Source organism: Astyanax mexicanus, chromosome 12 (genome assembly GCF_023375975.1).
Source record: "Astyanax mexicanus isolate ESR-SI-001 chromosome 12, AstMex3_surface, whole genome shotgun sequence".
Classification (NCBI taxonomy): Eukaryota; Metazoa; Chordata; class Actinopteri; order Characiformes; family Acestrorhamphidae; genus Astyanax; species Astyanax mexicanus.
The window spans coordinates 8,537,104-8,556,305 of record NC_064419.1 but is presented as its reverse complement, the minus strand read 5'-3'; the positions used below and the strand labels follow the sequence as shown (position 1 = coordinate 8,556,305).

Genomic DNA, 19,202 nt, shown 5'->3' with positions numbered 1-19,202 from the left:
TTTAAGCACCAAAGCAAATTACACTAATCCATTTATCTCAGCAATAAAAGTGTTTTTGGCTGGAAAAAAAATCACCATGTAGTATTTGACGAAAATAATACACATAAATACACTAAAATGTAACAAATATATGTTATATCCTGTGAGAAAAGATGAAAAACAAATTTAGTTCCAGATTTCTCCTGGATGCCCTCAGCCACCATGTGTAACTATATGTTCAGTTCCGTCAGCAGCTCACCTGATTTACCAAATTTACCAATTTACCAAACCAGGTGTTGATTAATATGATAAGAACTAGAAATAAATAAATCTATTAAACTCAGATGAGGAGGAGAGATTAGGAGATGTTTTAAGGAAAACAGGGCTGTAAAAGCTGCACTGCTTTTTTGTAAAATTGCTGTTTGTTTTTATTGTAATGCTGTAATGTGTTTTACTGAGCTAATAAATACTTATTTCACAGATAAGAAACTTTTTCTTTGCTAACAAAAATCCCACAGGTGCCTAAAAAATTTGCACAATATGTATATGGTGTTACAAATATATACCAATGCTTTAACATACTCTTATCATATTATAAAACTCCATTTAAAGTTTCTCTAGAACTGAGACTGGAGCAGTATTAGCATCAGCGCTAGCTCTTTCGCAGTTCAGGGGACTGTAGTCTGCATGTTTACCATGTTAAAACAAGCTACGTGGGACAAACCGCTAGCTGGTATCGCCCTGTGATGCTGAAAAAAATCAGTGTTCCTTAGTCTAGCGCTAAGTGCTGCTAACCGTGGCTAGCGCTGCTGCTAACTGTGGCTAACGCTGCTGCTAACCGCGTTAAATTACTGGAAACCTAAGCTTACTGTAAGTAAACAGAAGCGCTTTACTCACCCAAACATACAATTCTAGGAGAGAAATCTGTGTAGAATGTAAATTTTTTTTAACGAATTACAGTTTTGGTTACTTAGGTGCCCCCAATGGCAAGACCGGCTGAATTAAAATTTGTTAATTATTATTATATCTTAAAATTAGAGCTGGGCAATTAATAGATTTTATTGATTAATTTCGAATTTACAGTTAAGGATGAAGTGTTTTTATGAAAATCGTTTTTCCACCACCGACGCTTCCCTGTGGGCTCCCGTGGTTCAGAGTGAGTTTCTGGTTGCACTTTAACCACTAAGGGGAAATTAAATAATAAAAATAAATAAATAAATAAATAAATTTAAAAATAGATTAAAATCGGATTTTTAAAAAATAAATCTAAGATTTATTTTTTGGGGCCATATCGCCCAGCTCTACTTAAAATACACCTTATAATCCGGTGTGACTTGTGTATAAAAATAGACCAGAAAAAAGACGTTCATTGATAATGCACCTTATTATAATTTGCATCGTATATTGCAAAAAATGTAGTTATTGCCCAGCCCTACAAAAGGTATAGAAATAAATCTGGATTAAACTGAATTAAAGGTACTAAAGACGTTTCACTCCCAGGCCTGTCTGTCTCTTTGTAGATCACTTCTGCTCAGGTTGTGTTCTGAGCCTCTTGCTGTGTTTTGGACGGGTCTATAGTGTCTACAGTGGGGGTTCTGGTGCTGCTGGATGCTGTTCTGTTTTCCCTCACTGTTTGTACTTACTGCTGCAGATGGAACACAGTGGTGCTAAATGCTAACTGCGTTGGCAGATGTTGTGAAACGCCTCGCTGACTATCATAGTCCAATCACGAGTTCTCCAGAACCCAGATCCGATCTCCTCCCTCGTCCCTCGGCTTCAGGGAGACACTGTGGGGAACATTGTCAGAGCGAATGCAGGAACACGGGAGAATGTGGCTGTGTGTGTGTGTGATTCTGATGGTGGGGGAATGGTGGAGATGGAGAATCCTGAGTAGCAGATGCAGTAATGAGCTCTGCGCTGTAGACGTTTTCATTAGAGCGAGGAGCCGGGCCGCTCGCAGCCTGATGGCACATCTGAATGAGTGCAAATTCAATGTCAAAATAGATTTACCAAATTGGATTTGTATGGAGTGAAGCTGGCAGTGGAGGGAATGCAGGAGCGGGAAGGTGTGAGGAACCCTGCAGCCTCAAACAACCAGACTAGGAGATTACCTCAACACAGACAGTGAGCCGAGGTCCGAGGTAGGTGTGAACGGTGGGTAGGAAGGATATTTGCAGGTTTGGGGATATTACATTTTTTCAAAATTTGGTTTCTCGAAATCAGGTAATAGTGTTTCCATTATGGTTTGGTTTGTTTTCACACAAGGACAACCATAAGTGCAACAAAATCCATCACAACGAACCATATAAGAGACCATTCTCGCCTCTGCTTCATTGGTCAATGATGTCTAGGGCAAGGTTAATAAAGTAAACACAGGAAGAAGATTCTGGGTTCAGATTTACCTGCATTTCAGTGCAGTTTAGCATGTGGCAGCAGCAGAGATGGTAATATTTTCTAGCTCTGTAATCGGTAATTAATCAGGTTAAACTGCACCTGAACAGCCGTTTAGCTCAAGCATGAGAAGTATATGGGAGTCAGGCCAGATCGCGGTTGAATCACGTTCTCAGCACAAAAGAACCAAGAAGCAATAAATGTGCAGCCCTATTGAAAACACATGCTCTGGGTAATCGGATTGGTTCCAGGAAATAATGTGTGGTTTAGGACGGACAGCTGTGATTTCAGACCGGCTTTGATGCTCAGGGTCGAGTTTCTGAAAAGCATCATGGCGCGGAGATGGCAGCGAGCTGGCGGAGTGGAGTGAGGATCCTTTTTAACACTCTTTCTAATTTGTAAAATGATCTTAACACTGTGATACCTCTGGGAAACTCAGACCTAATTAGATTTTATTCTGTAACGCCCCTCATTTTCAGCACGAGTGTAAGGAGAGCAGGGTAAGGGAGCACTTTCAGACTGAAGCTATGTAGATGCTGATAAGCAGCGGAATACAATCCAGGATGACCTGTCAGCGTCCGTAACCAGTGACCATTATCCCTCACTCACTGTTAGCTGTGAGTCTGGAGGATAGGTCAGTCCTGCAGTTTCCGGAGGCTTCTGTACATAATTAACACTAAACACCTTCACATGATGGGATAATGTCAGTAACTGCAATGTAAATTTTCAGTTTGGTTGTTCACATTATCAGTTTAGTTTAGTGTTTCAGAGAACTGGTAATGCACAACATAATTAAATATGATGAAACCACAACAAAAGAGGTTTTTATAAAGTATTACTATTTATTCCACTTCATATGTCAGTCCTGACGCTGCCAGTCTTGCCTGTTCCGAATTATGAACTTTCCCCTCTGGACTCCAGTTCCCAGCATGCACTTTCACTGCAATTCTCACGCTCCACTGATAATGTGACGCTATGGCGCTCTCGTTCACCAAGCTACTGATTGCTCACACCTGTTTTACTGTGTATACATACACCTCAATCCACACACAGTCTAAATTATGTTTCTACAACATAATTTAGACTGTACACTCTTGAGTGTCATCTCTCCAAATTCCAAATAATTTCCACACTAACGACCCATATACAATCTTTTCTGGAGAAAAAATCACATTCAGATGCTAGCATGTACAGTAGGCCTGATCTTCTGATATGGTCATTTTTTATCTCTAAAAATCTTTACATTGAATATAGCAATATTGATGTTGTTCTGACCAGTCCTACTGGAGTTTTGGTTGGGTTTAGGATTAGAGTGCTGGTTGGGTTAAGGATTAAAGTGCTGGTCGGGTTTAGGATTATAAGTTTAGTTTAGTGTTTCAGAGAACTGGTGATGCACAACATGATTAAATATGATGAAAACATAACAAAGTATAGAGTTTTTATAAAGTATTACTATTTATTCCACTTCATATGTCAGTCCTGATGCTGCCAGTCTTGCCTGTTCTGAATTATGAACTTTCCCCTCTGGACTCCAGTTTCCAACATGCACTTTTACTGGAATTCTCACACTCCACTGATCATGTGACGCTATGGCGCTCCCACTCACCAAGCTACTGATTGCTTGCACCTGTTTTCCTGTGTATAAATACCCCTCACTTCCTTCCTGTCCTCCACAAGACATTTTTCTTATTTTGTCTATCCGTTACTGATCTATTTTGTTTTTTCCTTTTACTTTGACTTGCCTATGCTATATATTACCTAGTTGCCGACCTCTTTTGTTTATTTGTACTTTGCTTTAGCCTACTCCCTTATATTTTGAATTTACCCGGATCATTCTTTGGTATGTTATTTGTTTATGCTGCCATTTTGATATCGACCTTGCCTGTCCCTCAAAATCCCTTTGTGTCTAAACTTTGGTATCTGTGTGTGTCTGGCCTATGACACTATACCTAAAATACTAAATATATTTGAATAGTAAATAGCTGGCTGTGTATCTAAGTCATTATTCCACTGAATCATACTGCAAATGTACTGAAATATGTTTTTTGAGGTGGTGAAATAAAGTCGCCTTGCTGTTTCTTTATTTGCAATGTTTCTACAACATAATTTGCACAAGACTGTACACTGTTGACCCATATACAATCTTTTCTGGAAATAAATCACATTCAGATGCTAGCGTGTATAGTCTGACCAGTCCTACTGGAGTTTTAGTTGGGTTTAGGATTAGGGTGCTGGTTGGGTTTCGGATTAGAGTGTTGGTTGGGTTTAGGATTGGAGTGCTGGTTTAGTTTAGGATTAGCGTGCTGGTTGGGTTTAGGATTAGAGTGCTGGTTGGGTTTAGAATTGGAGTGCTGGCTGGGTTTAGAATTGGAGTGCTGGTCAGGTTTAGGATTAGGGTGCTGGTTGACTTTGGGATTGGAGTGCTGGTTAGCGTTTGGGTTTAGGATTGGAGTGCTGGTTAGTGTTTGGGTTTAGGATTGGAGTGCTGGTTGGGTTTAGGATTAGGGTGCTGGTTGGGTTTAGAATTGGAGTGCTGGCTGGGTTTAGAATTGGAGTGCTGGTCAGGTTTAGGATTAGGGTGCTGGTTGGGTTTGGGATTGGAGTGCTGGTTAGCGTTTGGGTTTAGGATTGGAGTGCTGGTTAGTGTTTGGGTTTAGGATTGGAGTGCTGGTTGGGTTTAGGATTAGGGTGCTGGTTGGATTTGGGATTGGAGTGCTGGTTGGGTTTGGGATTGGAGTGCTGGTTAGTGTTTGGGTTTAGGATTGGAGTGCTGGTTAGTGTTTGGGTTTAGGGTTGGAGTGCTGGTTGGGTTTGGGATTAGAGTGCTGGTTGGGTTTAGGATTAGGGTGCTGGTTGGGTTTAGGATTAGGGTGCTGGTTGGGTTTAGAATTGGAGTGCTGGCTGGGTTTAGAATTGGAGTGCTGGTCAGGTTTAGGATTAGGGTGCTGGTTGGGTTTGGGATTGGAGTGCTTGTTGGGTTTGGGATTGGAGTGCTGGTTAGTGTTTGGGTTTAGGATTGGAGTGCTGGTTGGGTTTAGGATTAGGGTGCTGGTTGGATTTGGGATTGGAGTGCTGGTTGGGTTTGGGATTGGAGTGCTGGTTAGTGTTTGGGTTTAGGATTGGAGTGCTGGTTAGTGATTGGGTTTAGGGTTGGAGTGCTGGTTGGGTTTGGGATTAGAGTGCTGGTTGGGTTTAGGATTAGGGTGCTGGTTGGGTTAAGGATTAAGGTGCTGGCTTGTTTAGGGCTGCAGTCTACACGACTCATTTATGTCGGTGTGATAGACATAAATCCAGTAAGGGGCCTAAATCCTCTAGGATAATTGTATGTATATGTGTGTTTTTATCAAAATCTGTGTAATCAATGAATCGTGGCAGCCTCGCCTGCAGTCACAGTCACACACAGGCGACTGTATATAATCAGACGGAGCTGCATTATAGCTCCATCCATCGTTTTCAGTGTGCACTGAGGTCCGTGTGTGACAGGCTGTAATGGCTGGCGGTGTGAGTGTTGGCTGGCAGGTTGGCGTGTTCTCTGCTCTCACGAGCTTTTAAAGACCTCTATAAATATTTGGAGCTCTCATTTCAGCGCCACACTAACAGTAATGGTGCTTTTGTTTGCCGGAGCATTGCCTTGTGTTTATTACTCACTGATCAGACAAGCTAGCACAGCGTAGCGGCCGGCACCGAGTCCGAACCTCAAAACTGATGCTGATTTCCAGGATCCCGCAGCAGCAGCTGGCCTGATCAGAGCCCCAGAGATCAATAGCAATACTTAACTAAACCCCTGTCACGATAAAAACCCAGCCAGCGCCTGAGTTCGCCTACATCCGCCAACATCATCGCTCTTCTGCTGCCAGACAAAATACAGAGTTGGTCTGATTTATTTATATAATTGTTCTTTCTGGGAATTTGATTATGTAAATGCATTGATCAGATTACTGATAAACTTTGATGTTCTGCAGGAATCAGTTTTGGAAGTGCATGTAAACATATCAAGTGTATTGAGGACTCAGAATAGACTAAATATTGTAGTGATGGTGTGTTTAAAGCCCTTGTGAACCTGAATCTATGAGTTATATTTCTAATATTGGCTCTTTTGGTCCCCATGTGGAAATGTACAAATTATTTCTGATGAATATCTTCCCTTTATCTCTAATAAATCTCATCTGTTTTTTACCACTATCACTCTCCTCTGGCTGTTGAATGGGCTGGTCTAAAAGTGGGCTAGGCTAACGTAGCTCTGCCCTCTCTTCGAGTCTGAGCAACCGGAACTGCAGAGCTGGTGAGCTGTCGCTTAGCAACAATCTTAATGAGTTAACTAGCAAACTATCCAGATATTCACCAAATTATCCAGCTTATTCTACATGATGTTGAGGAGGGGGCAGTGTTGTTTACTTTGTGTTAACCACACCCACTTGCCAAACTAAACCACACAAAACCAAGCGTACTTACCAAACTAAATCACACCTGCTAACCGAGCTTAACCAAATCCACCCACCAAACTAAAGCACGCATACTTACTAAACTAAACCACACAAAAATTCCACCTACCTACCACACCTACCCATCAAGCTTAACCACACCCACTCACCAAACTAAACCACACAAAACCACACCTACCCATCAAGCTTAACCACACCCACTCACCAAACTAAACCACACAAAACCACACCTACCCATCAAGCTTAACCACACCCACTTACCAAACTAAATCACACTTGCTTATCGAGGTTTACCAAACCCACTCACCAAACCAAACCACACAAAACCAAGCGTACTTACCAAACTAAATCACACCTGCTAACCGATCTTAACCAAATCCACCCACCAAACTAAAGCACACGTACTTACTTAAATAAACCACATAAAATCACACCTACCTATCAGGTTTAACCACACCCACTTTCCAAACTAAATCACACTTGCTTATCGAGCTTTACCAAACCCACTCACCAAACTAAACCACACAAAACCACACCTATCTATCAAGCTTAACCACACCCACATGCCAATCTAAGTCACACCTATTTACCAAGCTTAACCACACCCACTTACCAAACTAAAGCACACGTACTTGCCAACCATAACTACACCCACTTAACAAATTAAAAATCACACCTACTTAGCAAACTAAACCAAACAAAACCAACCTACCTATCAAACCACACCTACTTATTAAGCTTAACCACATGCATGTACCAAACTAAACCACACAAAATCAGACCTACTTATCAAGCTTAACCACACCCACTTACCAAACTAAACCACACAAAACCAGACCTACTTACCAAGCTAAACCACAACCACTCACCTAACTAAATCACACCTACTTACAAGACTAAACCACACAAAACCACACCTACTCACCAAACTATACCACACCCAGTTCCCAAGCTTAACCACACCCACTCACCAAACTAAAGCACACCTACTTACCAAACTAAACCGTGCAAGACCACACCTATTTACCAAGCTAAACCACACCCACTTACCAAACTAAACCACACCTTTTAAGTAATTCTAATATTCCAAATAAGGCTGAAATACCAATAATGCCCAGTATGAAGCTTTAAATACAGTAATATCCAGTATGAATAATAACATTAGTACCAGTGTGGTACTGGAACTGTTTGTCTATTAGCACCTGAGCTACATCCCAAGACTAGGTAGTGCAGACAGAGAGAGGGAGTGAGAGAGGGCGTGAGCTATTGAGATACTGATAAAGAGAGAGAGGTGAGAGAGAGAGAGAGAGAGGTTGGATACAGGCTCGCTCGGTCGCCAGGTGAGCAAGTAGTGGTGTGGAAATCTGCTGCTTGTGTTTGGAATCACTGTTTGAGGTGCGTTCTTCTTCATCATCATCATCATTATCTGAAGGAAAGGTTTATGTATGAATATTAGTTATTACTGCTGTTTATAGAAGGTTAATATGCAGTGATACGCAGCTGCAATAAACATGTGTGTGTGTGAGGTGTGTGTGTGTGTGTGAGGTGTGTGTCTGGGACCTGGTCTGTGGGGAGGTACGAGGCCGTGGGGACGCCGCTGTCAGGAACACACTGCTCTGTTTTAGCTGATTATCTTCCTTTAAACTTCAAAGCCAGGTCTTTTAAACTTCAAAGCCGCTGGCTGTGATTCTCAGTCTGCGTCTCGCCGCCGCTCTCGCGCTCTCTCGCAGGTGGAGCGGGTGGAGTGTCATTCACCTGAACACGCTACTGTACATCCTGCTGCTTTGTTTACAAATGTGTCTGGTTATAACAGGGCTGGTCACCCTCTTTTTTCTAGATTATGCTTTAAAGATGAGTTAAATTATTCCAAATTAAACGTGTTTTTACTGTGGCGTTTTTCCAGAATGCTGGTTTGTGTTTGTTTGTGTCTAATTCCTTAAAAATGCCTTGTCCCTTAAACGGGCTCCAGGTATCGGTGATACAAAACAGTTTTGTTCTGCAGTAAAATGGGTTATTTACATTCTGAAAAATTGAGGGCTTTGAAATATCCTACAGGACACTTGGAGAAGCTGCCTGTTCTCTCTCTACTCTATAACTAGGGGTGTCACGATTCTCTAAATCCTCGATTTGATTTTATTTCCGATTTGAGGGTCTTGATTCAATTCGATTTTCTTTTTTCTTTTTTTTTTACAGCAGAGAGCCCTTTGCCAGTTTTAGATTAGTCTATGGTCAGTCATTGGTTTGATTCATCACATTTACAATATTTTATTTCAAAAGGTGGGCTTGATATAAGTGAGGCAAAGTGATACAAGCGCTTGCGTAGCTTAGAGGGAGGGATCGTCAATCATCTTTTTGACTTGGAGTGTCAGGTGGTGTGCAGGAAGGAAGGACGAGGAGAGCGGACGCAATTGCGAATATTTATTAAAGAAACAAAAAGACTGAACCATACAAAGAAACACGGAGAACGTAGAACTGAGAAACACAAAACACCTGAACTGACGTAACACGTACAACACTGGATAAGGAATACAGGAAGAAGGGGACTATATAAAGACACAGACAAACAGGAAACACCTGACGAAAAGGTAATGAGGGGCGGAGCTACAAATGGACACAGGAGAGTGGAAAAACACCAGGGAAGAAATACAGAGGAGCCGGGTCACGTGAGAATAACAGACAGACATGAGAATAGACAGAAAACAGGCTAAAGATGTGACATGGAGGCTCGAGACCATGACATAATTTTGATCGATTTCGATAAAATATCGAAATCGTGACACCACTAATAAAAAACAGACAAACATATTGAAAATAAAGGTTTGGAGGACATTTTTTGAGGTTGATTTGTGTTCATAAAATATTGATTTAAAAAAAAATCCAGTTTTATGATTTTATTCATTATATTTTGAGATAATGTTCCTTATCACACATGAAAGCTTTTTATGCAATGTTTCAATAAAAATCCTCAATATATTGTGGTAGGCCCCTGGGGTTAGGGGCGTGACCACTGTGACCCGGAAGGAGGAAGCACACAGAGATACACAGACACGGGGATTAAATGAACACAAAAACGTACCTTTATTAGCTTCAAATGCCCTCCACCACACCCAAAATAACTTAAATAAACATTTACGGCCCAATGGGGCTCTAGAGTCGGTAGACTTAACTTTAGTTAGTTCTAAAGGTCCGTGCAGCCTCAGCCCTCAGCTCCTCAGTCAAGAGTCCTCCCTTTGAGTGAGCTGAGGCTGAGTTTTATACCTGTCCCAGCTGGCTGCTTAATCAGTCCGGATGCGGGCCAGCTGGGACACATAGAGCTGTGCGCTCTGGCGCTCGGGCACTCCCCCGCCTCCTCACGCCACAATATATTGGTGTAATGTCAGGCAGACAATTGACAAAAATCCTGGCCTGTTAAGGGGTTAAACATCTACTGTGCCACAATTCAATCCATCTCAAGTTTGAGCCGGTGACTGATTGGATCCAAGTCTCTTAATGCTGAGTATTGACCCTTACGATCAAAACCGAATACCTCAGCCTTGAATATCATGAAATACTATTCCAATTTAAGTTTCTTAAATATGAGTATCAGCTAATTACATTCCAAAGAGCTTAATGCTGAGTATCAATGATACTAATCCAGTCTTAGTACCATACTGCCAGATATCAGCCAGTAAAATCTGATTGGAGTTCCTTACAAGGACAGGAAGTTGTAATTTAATCTATTTAGTTCAACCAATACTCACTATGGTGCTGACAACGATTCTTGTTAACTTAAGTTGAAAAAAGTTTTTGATTAAATAATTGATTGATTGATTGATTGGTTGATTGGTTGGTCTTAATGCTGAGTTTTTACCAATATGGTCTGGTCTGAGTACCTTAATTTTTAGTATTCGTCCTTATTAGCCAATTAGAGTGATTTGAAATTAAATATTGGCCATGCTGATTCTAATCTGAGTCCCTTAATGCTGAGTATTATCATAGGATACTGTTCCACTCAGATTACTATACTGTTGACTATTATTTTAACCAATACTGATCCAATATCCAGTATCAGCTTAAGTATTGAATGATAAGATACAATCTGAGTACCTTAATGCTGAGAATTGCTAGAGACTATTACAATACGAGTCCCTTAATATTTAATATTGTGCAGCATGATTCCAATGGAAGCAACTTCATGTTGATTATAATTAGATACTGTTCCAGTGTGAGTACCTGGAATTCAACAATCAGGCAAAAAGATCTGAACCAAGTACCATAATGCTGAGTTAATAAATGAAGAGTTCCAAACCTGCTGTTAGAGTGAAAGAGGGGGGTATTCCTCTGAATAATGGGGTGTCAATAATGTAATGTGTTTATGTCCCAATACTTTTGTCAGTATATGATATAAGATGTAAAGTGTATTTTAGCTAATTTCCTAATTTGATATTACAAAGCCAACCCCCCCCCCCCCCCAGATATCACACTAGTGGTCAGCTCTATCATCCAGGGCAACAGCGACTACACAACGCATGATAAACACAGCTTTCCCTCACAAGACAGTCCAGAGTTCTGCTCTAAACCTGAAACTTGCAATGCCAACAAATACAACTGAAGTATGAACCATCTTGGGGTGCTGGAGAACCTGTTTCAGAACCATTACTTTAAAGTATAAAGTATGTGAATATTTTATTGTATTGGGAGAAATGATACACATCTCTAACCATATTATTAATTTTATGAGTGCTTAAAAACACACTAATCATTTGGTCAACTGCAGCTTTCTTTAAAGAGAGTAGAATTAGTGCTGATAATTGCGTAATTTTAATTAATATATATATATATATATATATATATATATATATATATATATATATATATATATATATATATATATATATATAAATAACTAGTATTTAACTTGTGTTTTTTATAATCTGCCACTATTAACTAATTTTGCATGTGATATTGTGTATTGTGAAAATCCCTTTAAATGTTGTGATACAATATTTTTACCATGTTGCCCACTAGGGATGTGCCAAATTGTATTGTCATAATTTTTGAAAAGATAAAAAAAATCCAAATTGTGGTAAAATTTTTTGTATAATTGTAAAATGTTTGTAGTTCATATGCATGCACTAAATATTAGGGCATTTGTTTTTGTTATAGTAAATTATTTTATGTTGCATGATTTTCTTATGTTATTATTTCATACCAAATGTTTGTAAGCTACTTTTGTTTAATAAATATTGACAATGTCTGTTTAAAACTGTTACACTATATGTAAACGTTTATATGTTAACATTTATTTTGTTGCAGTAGTATATTCTTAAAAAATACCTAAAATATTGTGATATTATATTAGAAATATATTCCCCATACCTAAAAATGTATATCTACATCATTGTGCTACTACTACTACTACTACTGCTAATAATAATAATAAATATAATAATATTAATATCTGTGTTTGTGTTCTGCAGGTGAGTCCAGATGCCAGCAGGCTGAGCCATGCTTGGTCGCGGTCTTCGCTGTCCCCCAGCGGCCCCCCGGTCCCTCAGATAGCCATGAACAGCTGCAAGTACAATGGAGGCGTGGTGAGACCGCTGAGCAGCCTGGGGGCGTCCCGGAGGAACCTGGCCGATCTGGACTCGGAGACGCAGCCCCTGCAGACCCTCCACACCTCCGGCCTCGAGGTCGTGGTGTCCAAGGGCAACGGAGACGATCCGGGCAAGGCGTCCCGCGAGAGCCTGGTGCGAGAGGGCGGGAGCAACGCCCCTCAAAAGAGGAACAAGGACATCGGCTACAAACTCGGCCACAGGAGGGCGCTGTTCGAGAAGCGCAAGCGCCTGAGCGACTACGCCCTGATCTTCGGGATGTTTGGCATCGTCGTCATGGTAACGGAGACCGAGCTCTCCTGGGGGGTTTACACAAAGGTAAGGGACTAGTGTGCATCTTATACACATGGGACTCACGTCCTAAACAAGTTCCCAGAGAATCTACATTGAAGCTCTTCTCCTATTGGACAGACTTAGTTATTGGTTTAAAGGGCCCATATCACAGAAAACGCATATCAGTGAGGGATTGTGTGTGTTAATAATAGGAATGCTCCAGATTTTAATTTATTTTAATTTATTTGTCATATTGCTGTGTTTATTTGTGCTAATAATGTGCATCAAATTTTGTGCATTTTAGTGCCTGAGCTTTCCGTTCTTATTTGCTTGACTGTTGCTAAATTATTTATTTTTGAGATTCGCAATTTGCCAAAATTCGCAATTAATTTGTTTTGCGATTAACAACAAATGATTCCCTATTACCTTACATACTGTTCCTATTTTTATCCTGAAATAGTGAATTATTGCTGGACGTAAATTGATATGATATGCTGATAAGATGTATTTTAACACTTGTTACACACCAGTTTATCAATCTATACAGTCTTTAATCTGCACAAAAAGCCTGTTTTAAATTAATTGCACTTGTAATGCCACAAGAAAACAAGGAAAATGTTTGTATAAAAGTGATTTACTTGGTTTACTTGCTTTGTCGTTCATTAATCCATGCAAAAGTGGAGCCTAGAGAAAGATAGGGACTGATATCGTCCATCTGACTGTACAGTTCTGCTCTCTGACTCCACAGACGTATCTGTATATATGTATCGGATGTCGAAGACACTTAAGTACTGCTTATTTTTTCACTGGTCACGATCTTTAGCAGAGATACTTTATTTATTTACTGTATAACTGAAACTGTAAACGACCTCATCTGTGGATAACTGCTAATATAACACTAACACTGTAATGGTAGCAGAAACTCTGACCCTAACTCTGACCCCAGCTGTAACAGTAACTGCAACTTAACCCTCTGCAGTCTGGGGCTTCTAAGCCGCGTCTGGGGCTAGTCTGACACACCTTTGCATATTTAAATATCTCACCTACTTAAAAAAAAACATCCATTCTAGAGCTCTCTATACACATATATATTCAGATATTCAAACCCAGCACCAGTACTGTAAGTGTACTGTATATATTACTACACCCATACTGTACATGCAGTAATGTGTTTTTTATGCTAATGCTGTAGATCTGGGTGATACTTTGGAAATTATGATGTAGAAACACCGTAATTGAAGAATTAGCATATCTCAAACACCATCCTGCTGGAGTTAGCTGGAGTTGGTGCGGAAATACCACCAATAGTGCCATTGTAAAAATCTATATTATTTAGACACAATGATATGCCTATGTACTATTTTTAAATATATAAAACTCTAAACATGCAGTCATGTGAAAAAAATACAACCATAAATCGGAGGGACAATGTGGAAAATGTAATTCAATGGAAAATCCATTAATTATATTTGTTTGCAGAGAGTACAAGCCATATATACTTTTTTTTTTCTCCTCAACTTAGTTTACATCCATTGTAAACATCAATTCCTGCAATACATTCCATAAAAGTATGGACAATAAAGTTTTTTTTTTCATAAATAGCTGAAATGAATCCCTTAAACATATCAGTCCTGCCTACATCTTTAATAAGCATTTCCTAACCTTTAAAAAAAAAAATATCAGTAATGCCAACCATCTGCTATCAGGGACAAACTGCTGCTGCAGCTCAGCCAATCATCTCTCCTTCCTGCCCTGCCTCTAAACCCATACATCACCCAGTGCTCCTCCCAAACTTTTTTTTTTTTTCAATTTTCCAGCAAAAAACAGGTGGTTTAGTGCCCATTTAAAGAAGCAAGTGACAACTCTGGAAAAAAAGAGACCACTCAAAAAGTATGAGTTTCTTTGATTTGACCAAATTGAAAAGCTCTGGAATATATTCAAGAGGAAGATATATGATCACAAGTCATCAAACCAAACTGAACTGCTTAAATTTATGCACGAGAAGTGGCATAAAATTATCCAAAAGCAGTGTGTAAGACTGGTGGAGGAGAACATGCCAAGATGCATGAAAACTGTGATTAAGAACCAGGGTTATTCCACCAAATATTGATTTTTGAACCCTTAAAACTTTATAAATATGAAATTGTTTTCTTTACATTATTTGCTCTGCATGTTTTTTGTGTTTCAGCCGAGATGCTCTATATGGCAATGTTTGTATTTGTATTTTGGGATAAATGTTCGTAGTTTACAGAATAAAACAACTAATTCTTAGTAGCAAGGTATGTCTCAACATCTAAATAATTTAAAAATGACATGATTATTTAGTTTTTTTATCTAATTTCTAGCCGTTACTTTTTCCTGTTCCCTCTTTTTTGGAATGTGTGGCAGGTCAAAAATGCAGGAATGGATGTATATTAATAAATAATATAACATTGCGCAGATAAAACCTGACATACCTTAGGTTCATACTGTCTGCAATTAAATGAAAGCTAAAGGAAATGTGAGAAACACTGTTTAATTTATTTATTGGCGTTTTCCATTCTGTCCCGCAGAGGGAAATGAAGGATGCCTTTTAGAGTGAAAGGATGTTGAAAGTGTCTGGATCCACATCATCAAGGGAATCTTTTAAACCCCCAAATTGAGCAGTAAATATAGATCAGCTTTAAGTGACTAATCCACTCTGGTAATACGGGATGTTGGAAGTGCGTTAGAAATCAATAAGGCCAGCAAAAGTACTCGCATCTGCGGTGATGGAGCAGTCTGTTTATTCTCTGTTTATACAACAGATCCATCTCAGCTATCAGTTACTGTAGTTCTTTTTAGTGAAGTTGTTCTGTATAGACCCACTGCCACTCAAAGAGCCATTTGAATTCATAATTGGTTCTTGTTAAATGGTCCTAGATAAAAAAACACTTTAGATTTATTCGTTTAAAAAATAGTCTAAGAAACCTGTTACTTAGATTAATTGTCACACCATAGAAAATAAACCCAAGCTTGGCCAAGTTCAGTTTGTATGCAAAGTCCAGCCTGATCCAAAAGGGGCCCAAATAATTGCAGAAACCAATCCTTTACCAGTCAAAAATATATCTCAAATCTATACCTGAACCAGTCCTAAAACCTGGTTGAAACCTGACCTAAACCGACCCAAAAACTGGACTAAATCCATCCCTATACTCAGCCCAAAACCTGACCTAAGCCCACCCCAAAACCTGGACTAAATCCATCACAATACTGAGCCCAAAATCTGACCTAAGCCATCCCTATACTCAGCCCAAAACCTGACCTGAACCGACCCAAAACCTGGACTAAATCCATCACAATACTGAGCCCAAAATCTGACCTAAACCCACGCCAAAAACTGGACTAAATCCATCCCTATGCCCTGCCCAAAACCTAACCTAAACACACGCCAAAACCTGGACTAAATCCATCCCTATAATCAGCCCAAAACCTAACCTAAACCCACGCCAAAACCTGGACTAAATCCATCCCTATACTCAGCCCAAAACCTAACCTAAACACACGCCAAAACCTGGACTAAATCCATCCCTATACTCAGCCCAAAACCTAACCTAAACCCACGCCAAAAACTGGACTAAATCCATCTCTATGCCCTGCCCAAAACCTAACCTAAACCCACTGCAAAACCTGGACTAAGTCCATCACAATATTGAGCCCAAAACCTGACCTGAACTGACCCAAAACCTGGACTAAATCCATCACAATACTGAGCCCAAAATCTGACCTAAACCCACCCCAAAACCTGGACTAAATCCATCACAATACTGAGCCCAAAATCTGACCTAAGCCATCCCTATACTCAGCCCAAAACCTGACCTGAACCGACCCAAAACCTGGACTAAATCCATCACAATACTGAGCCCAAAATCTGACCTAAACCCACGCCAAAAACTGGACTAAATCCATCCCTATGCCCTGCCCAAAACCTAACCTAAACACACGCCAAAACCTGGACTAAATCCATCCCTATAATCAGCCCAAAACCTAACCTAAACCCACGCCAAAACCTGGACTAAATCCATCCCTATACTCAGCCCAAAACCTAACCTAAACACACGCCAAAACCTGGACTAAATCCATCCCTATACTCAGCCCAAAACCTAACCTAAACCCACGCCAAAAACTGGATTAAATCCACCCCATACTCAGCCCAAAACCTGACCTAAACCCACTGCAAAACCTGGACTAAGTCCATCACAATATTGAGCCCAAAACCTGACCTGAACTGACCCAAAACCTGGACTAAATCCATCACAATACTGAGCCCAAAATCTGACCTAAACCCACCCCAAAAACCTGAACTAAATCCATCCCTATACTCAGCCCAAAACCTGACCTAAATCCACCCCGAAACCTATACTAAATCCACTCCAAAACCTGGTATAAAACTCTATTTTTAGCCCTAAACCTGATCTAAACCCACTCTAAAACCTGGACTAAATCCATCACTATACTCAGCCCAAAACCTGACCTAAACCCACCCCAAAACCTGGCCTAATCCAGCCCTATACCTTGCCCAAAACCTGTCCTAAACCCACCCAAAAACTGGACTTAATCTATTCATATACTCAGCCGAAAGCCTGACCTAAACCCACTTCAAATTCTGGACTAAATCCCTCACTACACTCAGCCTAAAACCTGACCTAAACCCACCCTAAAACCTGGCCCAACACCTGGCCTGAACCTAGCTATACATTTATACCAGAATAAATATGATTAATATATATATGTACATTATTTACATCATCTGTTACTGCAGATCACATTACAGTTTTCTAAAGTGTTTGTAGGTAAAGACTGTATCTGTTGTGGGCAATCAATACTTACCGGTATATTGATATCGGAATTGATATGACGTATTGACTATAATTAAGAAATATATTATGATATTAATTTTGTTCATTTCGTATAGCTCTAATAATTAGTATCGGTCAATATAATGAGCTGGTCAATATTATCAGCCGGTCTTGCCCTGAGGGAACTGGGCCTGCTCTGCCGTGTGCTAACTCCACCCCCGCTGAATCAAAGCCGGCCGAGAGAACTTGCTCTTAATTATAGTCTCACTCAATTATTTAAAGGACGTTAACAAGCTCATCTGTGTTAAGAGCCAGATAGGCAAAGTGTCCTCGTCTAATGTAACGCTCGTAAGTCACCGGACACGGCCGCCGCTGACCACGCAGACCGTTACTGCACTAAAATTAGGAAAGCTTTTTACTGGGATACAGATCCACATCTAAAACCTCCGGGATCCGTCCCGCGCCGAGGCGTCCGTCTTCCGTGAAGGAAAATTCCGTTACGCAGGAATGTAATTAGATTTTAATTACATCATTCCTTTCTGTCCTCCAGATGCATCCTGTTTTAATGCTGAGCGCTTGGCACAGCCCCCTTAACCTTTACATGCCTCGAGTTGTTATTGTCACTTTATAGTGTTTAAATTTAATAACATATTTACATAATTAATTTGCATCTGATTTACATTCCATGTGGACATGTTTGAGTTGGCAATTCTGACATTTTTCAGACTAAAGTGACAAAAACAAGGTTAAAAGATTACAGAGAGAAATAAGACACAAAAAGAACAATTTAGATTTATATTCAACGCCATTTAAATTACTATTATTTCAATAAACCAACACTGTTATCATTTGAGTTCATCCCTGATTCCTGTTTACAGAGATAAGAGATCCACTACTTGTTAGCATCATTAGCCTAGCATCCCCTGTTGTAAAAAAAAAAAATATATACACAAGTCAGATACCAAACATGTCTTGGCTAATTGCCTGAATCTGAAAAAATCAATAATCAGTTATGTTTGTTACCAACATACACATGCAAAATAGTGGCTACCATTATAATAAAATGCTAAAAAACAAAACTACAGATTCAGTCAATCAGCTAAACATGTTTGTGACATGTATCTGACTTGTGCTTCTTTTACTTATAATGGGAGATGCTAAGCTAATAAACATCTAGCCAAAGGCTGAATACCAGAAACAGAACACAGACACAGTTTTAACAGGTTTTAACTCCAGCAGACAAACCAACAAAGCACAGTACATTTACCTCAGCAGTGCTGTGCTAATTATAAATTGCTCACTGTCCAGTGCACACGTTTCTACAAACCTATCAGTGCTAAATCAGGTTTGTTTGCACTCTTGGTGCGGTTCAATTGGGAAGGGGTGAAACCAAAACAATCCCATGAGACCCGGAAGAGGAAATGGATTCAGCCCGTTTCCAAAACTACTCTGGAGCAGTTTGTTTTTGCCAACTAAGTGATCATACTTTAATTCGATCAGACTATCAAATATACTCCTTACGTTTGAGCTAAACAGCTGTTCAGGTGCAGTTTAACTTGATTTATTAGCTAGATAATTACTTCAGCTAGTAACTATTGCCATCACTGCTGCTGCTCGATAAACTGATGTGTGAAACTAAAACCAGCTACACCAAATGTATGCAATTTAACAGACACATTAATCTCAATCTGTGTTCTAAACCCCAC

At 39.9% G+C, this 19,202-nt stretch overlaps 1 protein-coding gene across 3 annotated transcripts in view; it reads left to right on the top strand.

Moving 5' to 3' along the window:
• The window catches only part of kcnn1b (potassium intermediate/small conductance calcium-activated channel, subfamily N, member 1b), a 79,238-nt gene that overhangs the window by 23,202 nt on the left and 36,834 nt on the right, over window positions 1–19,202 (top strand). For 2 of the 3 annotated variants that reach the window (XM_049485908.1, XM_049485909.1), the window contains exon 3: window positions 12,272–12,724. In XM_049485908.1, coding sequence (XP_049341865.1) covers window positions 12,272–12,724 — 453 coding nt within the window. Of the gene's footprint in view, window positions 1–8,114; window positions 8,208–12,271; window positions 12,725–19,202 lie in introns of those variants that run through there. The other variant, XM_049485910.1, reaches the window with a different exon arrangement.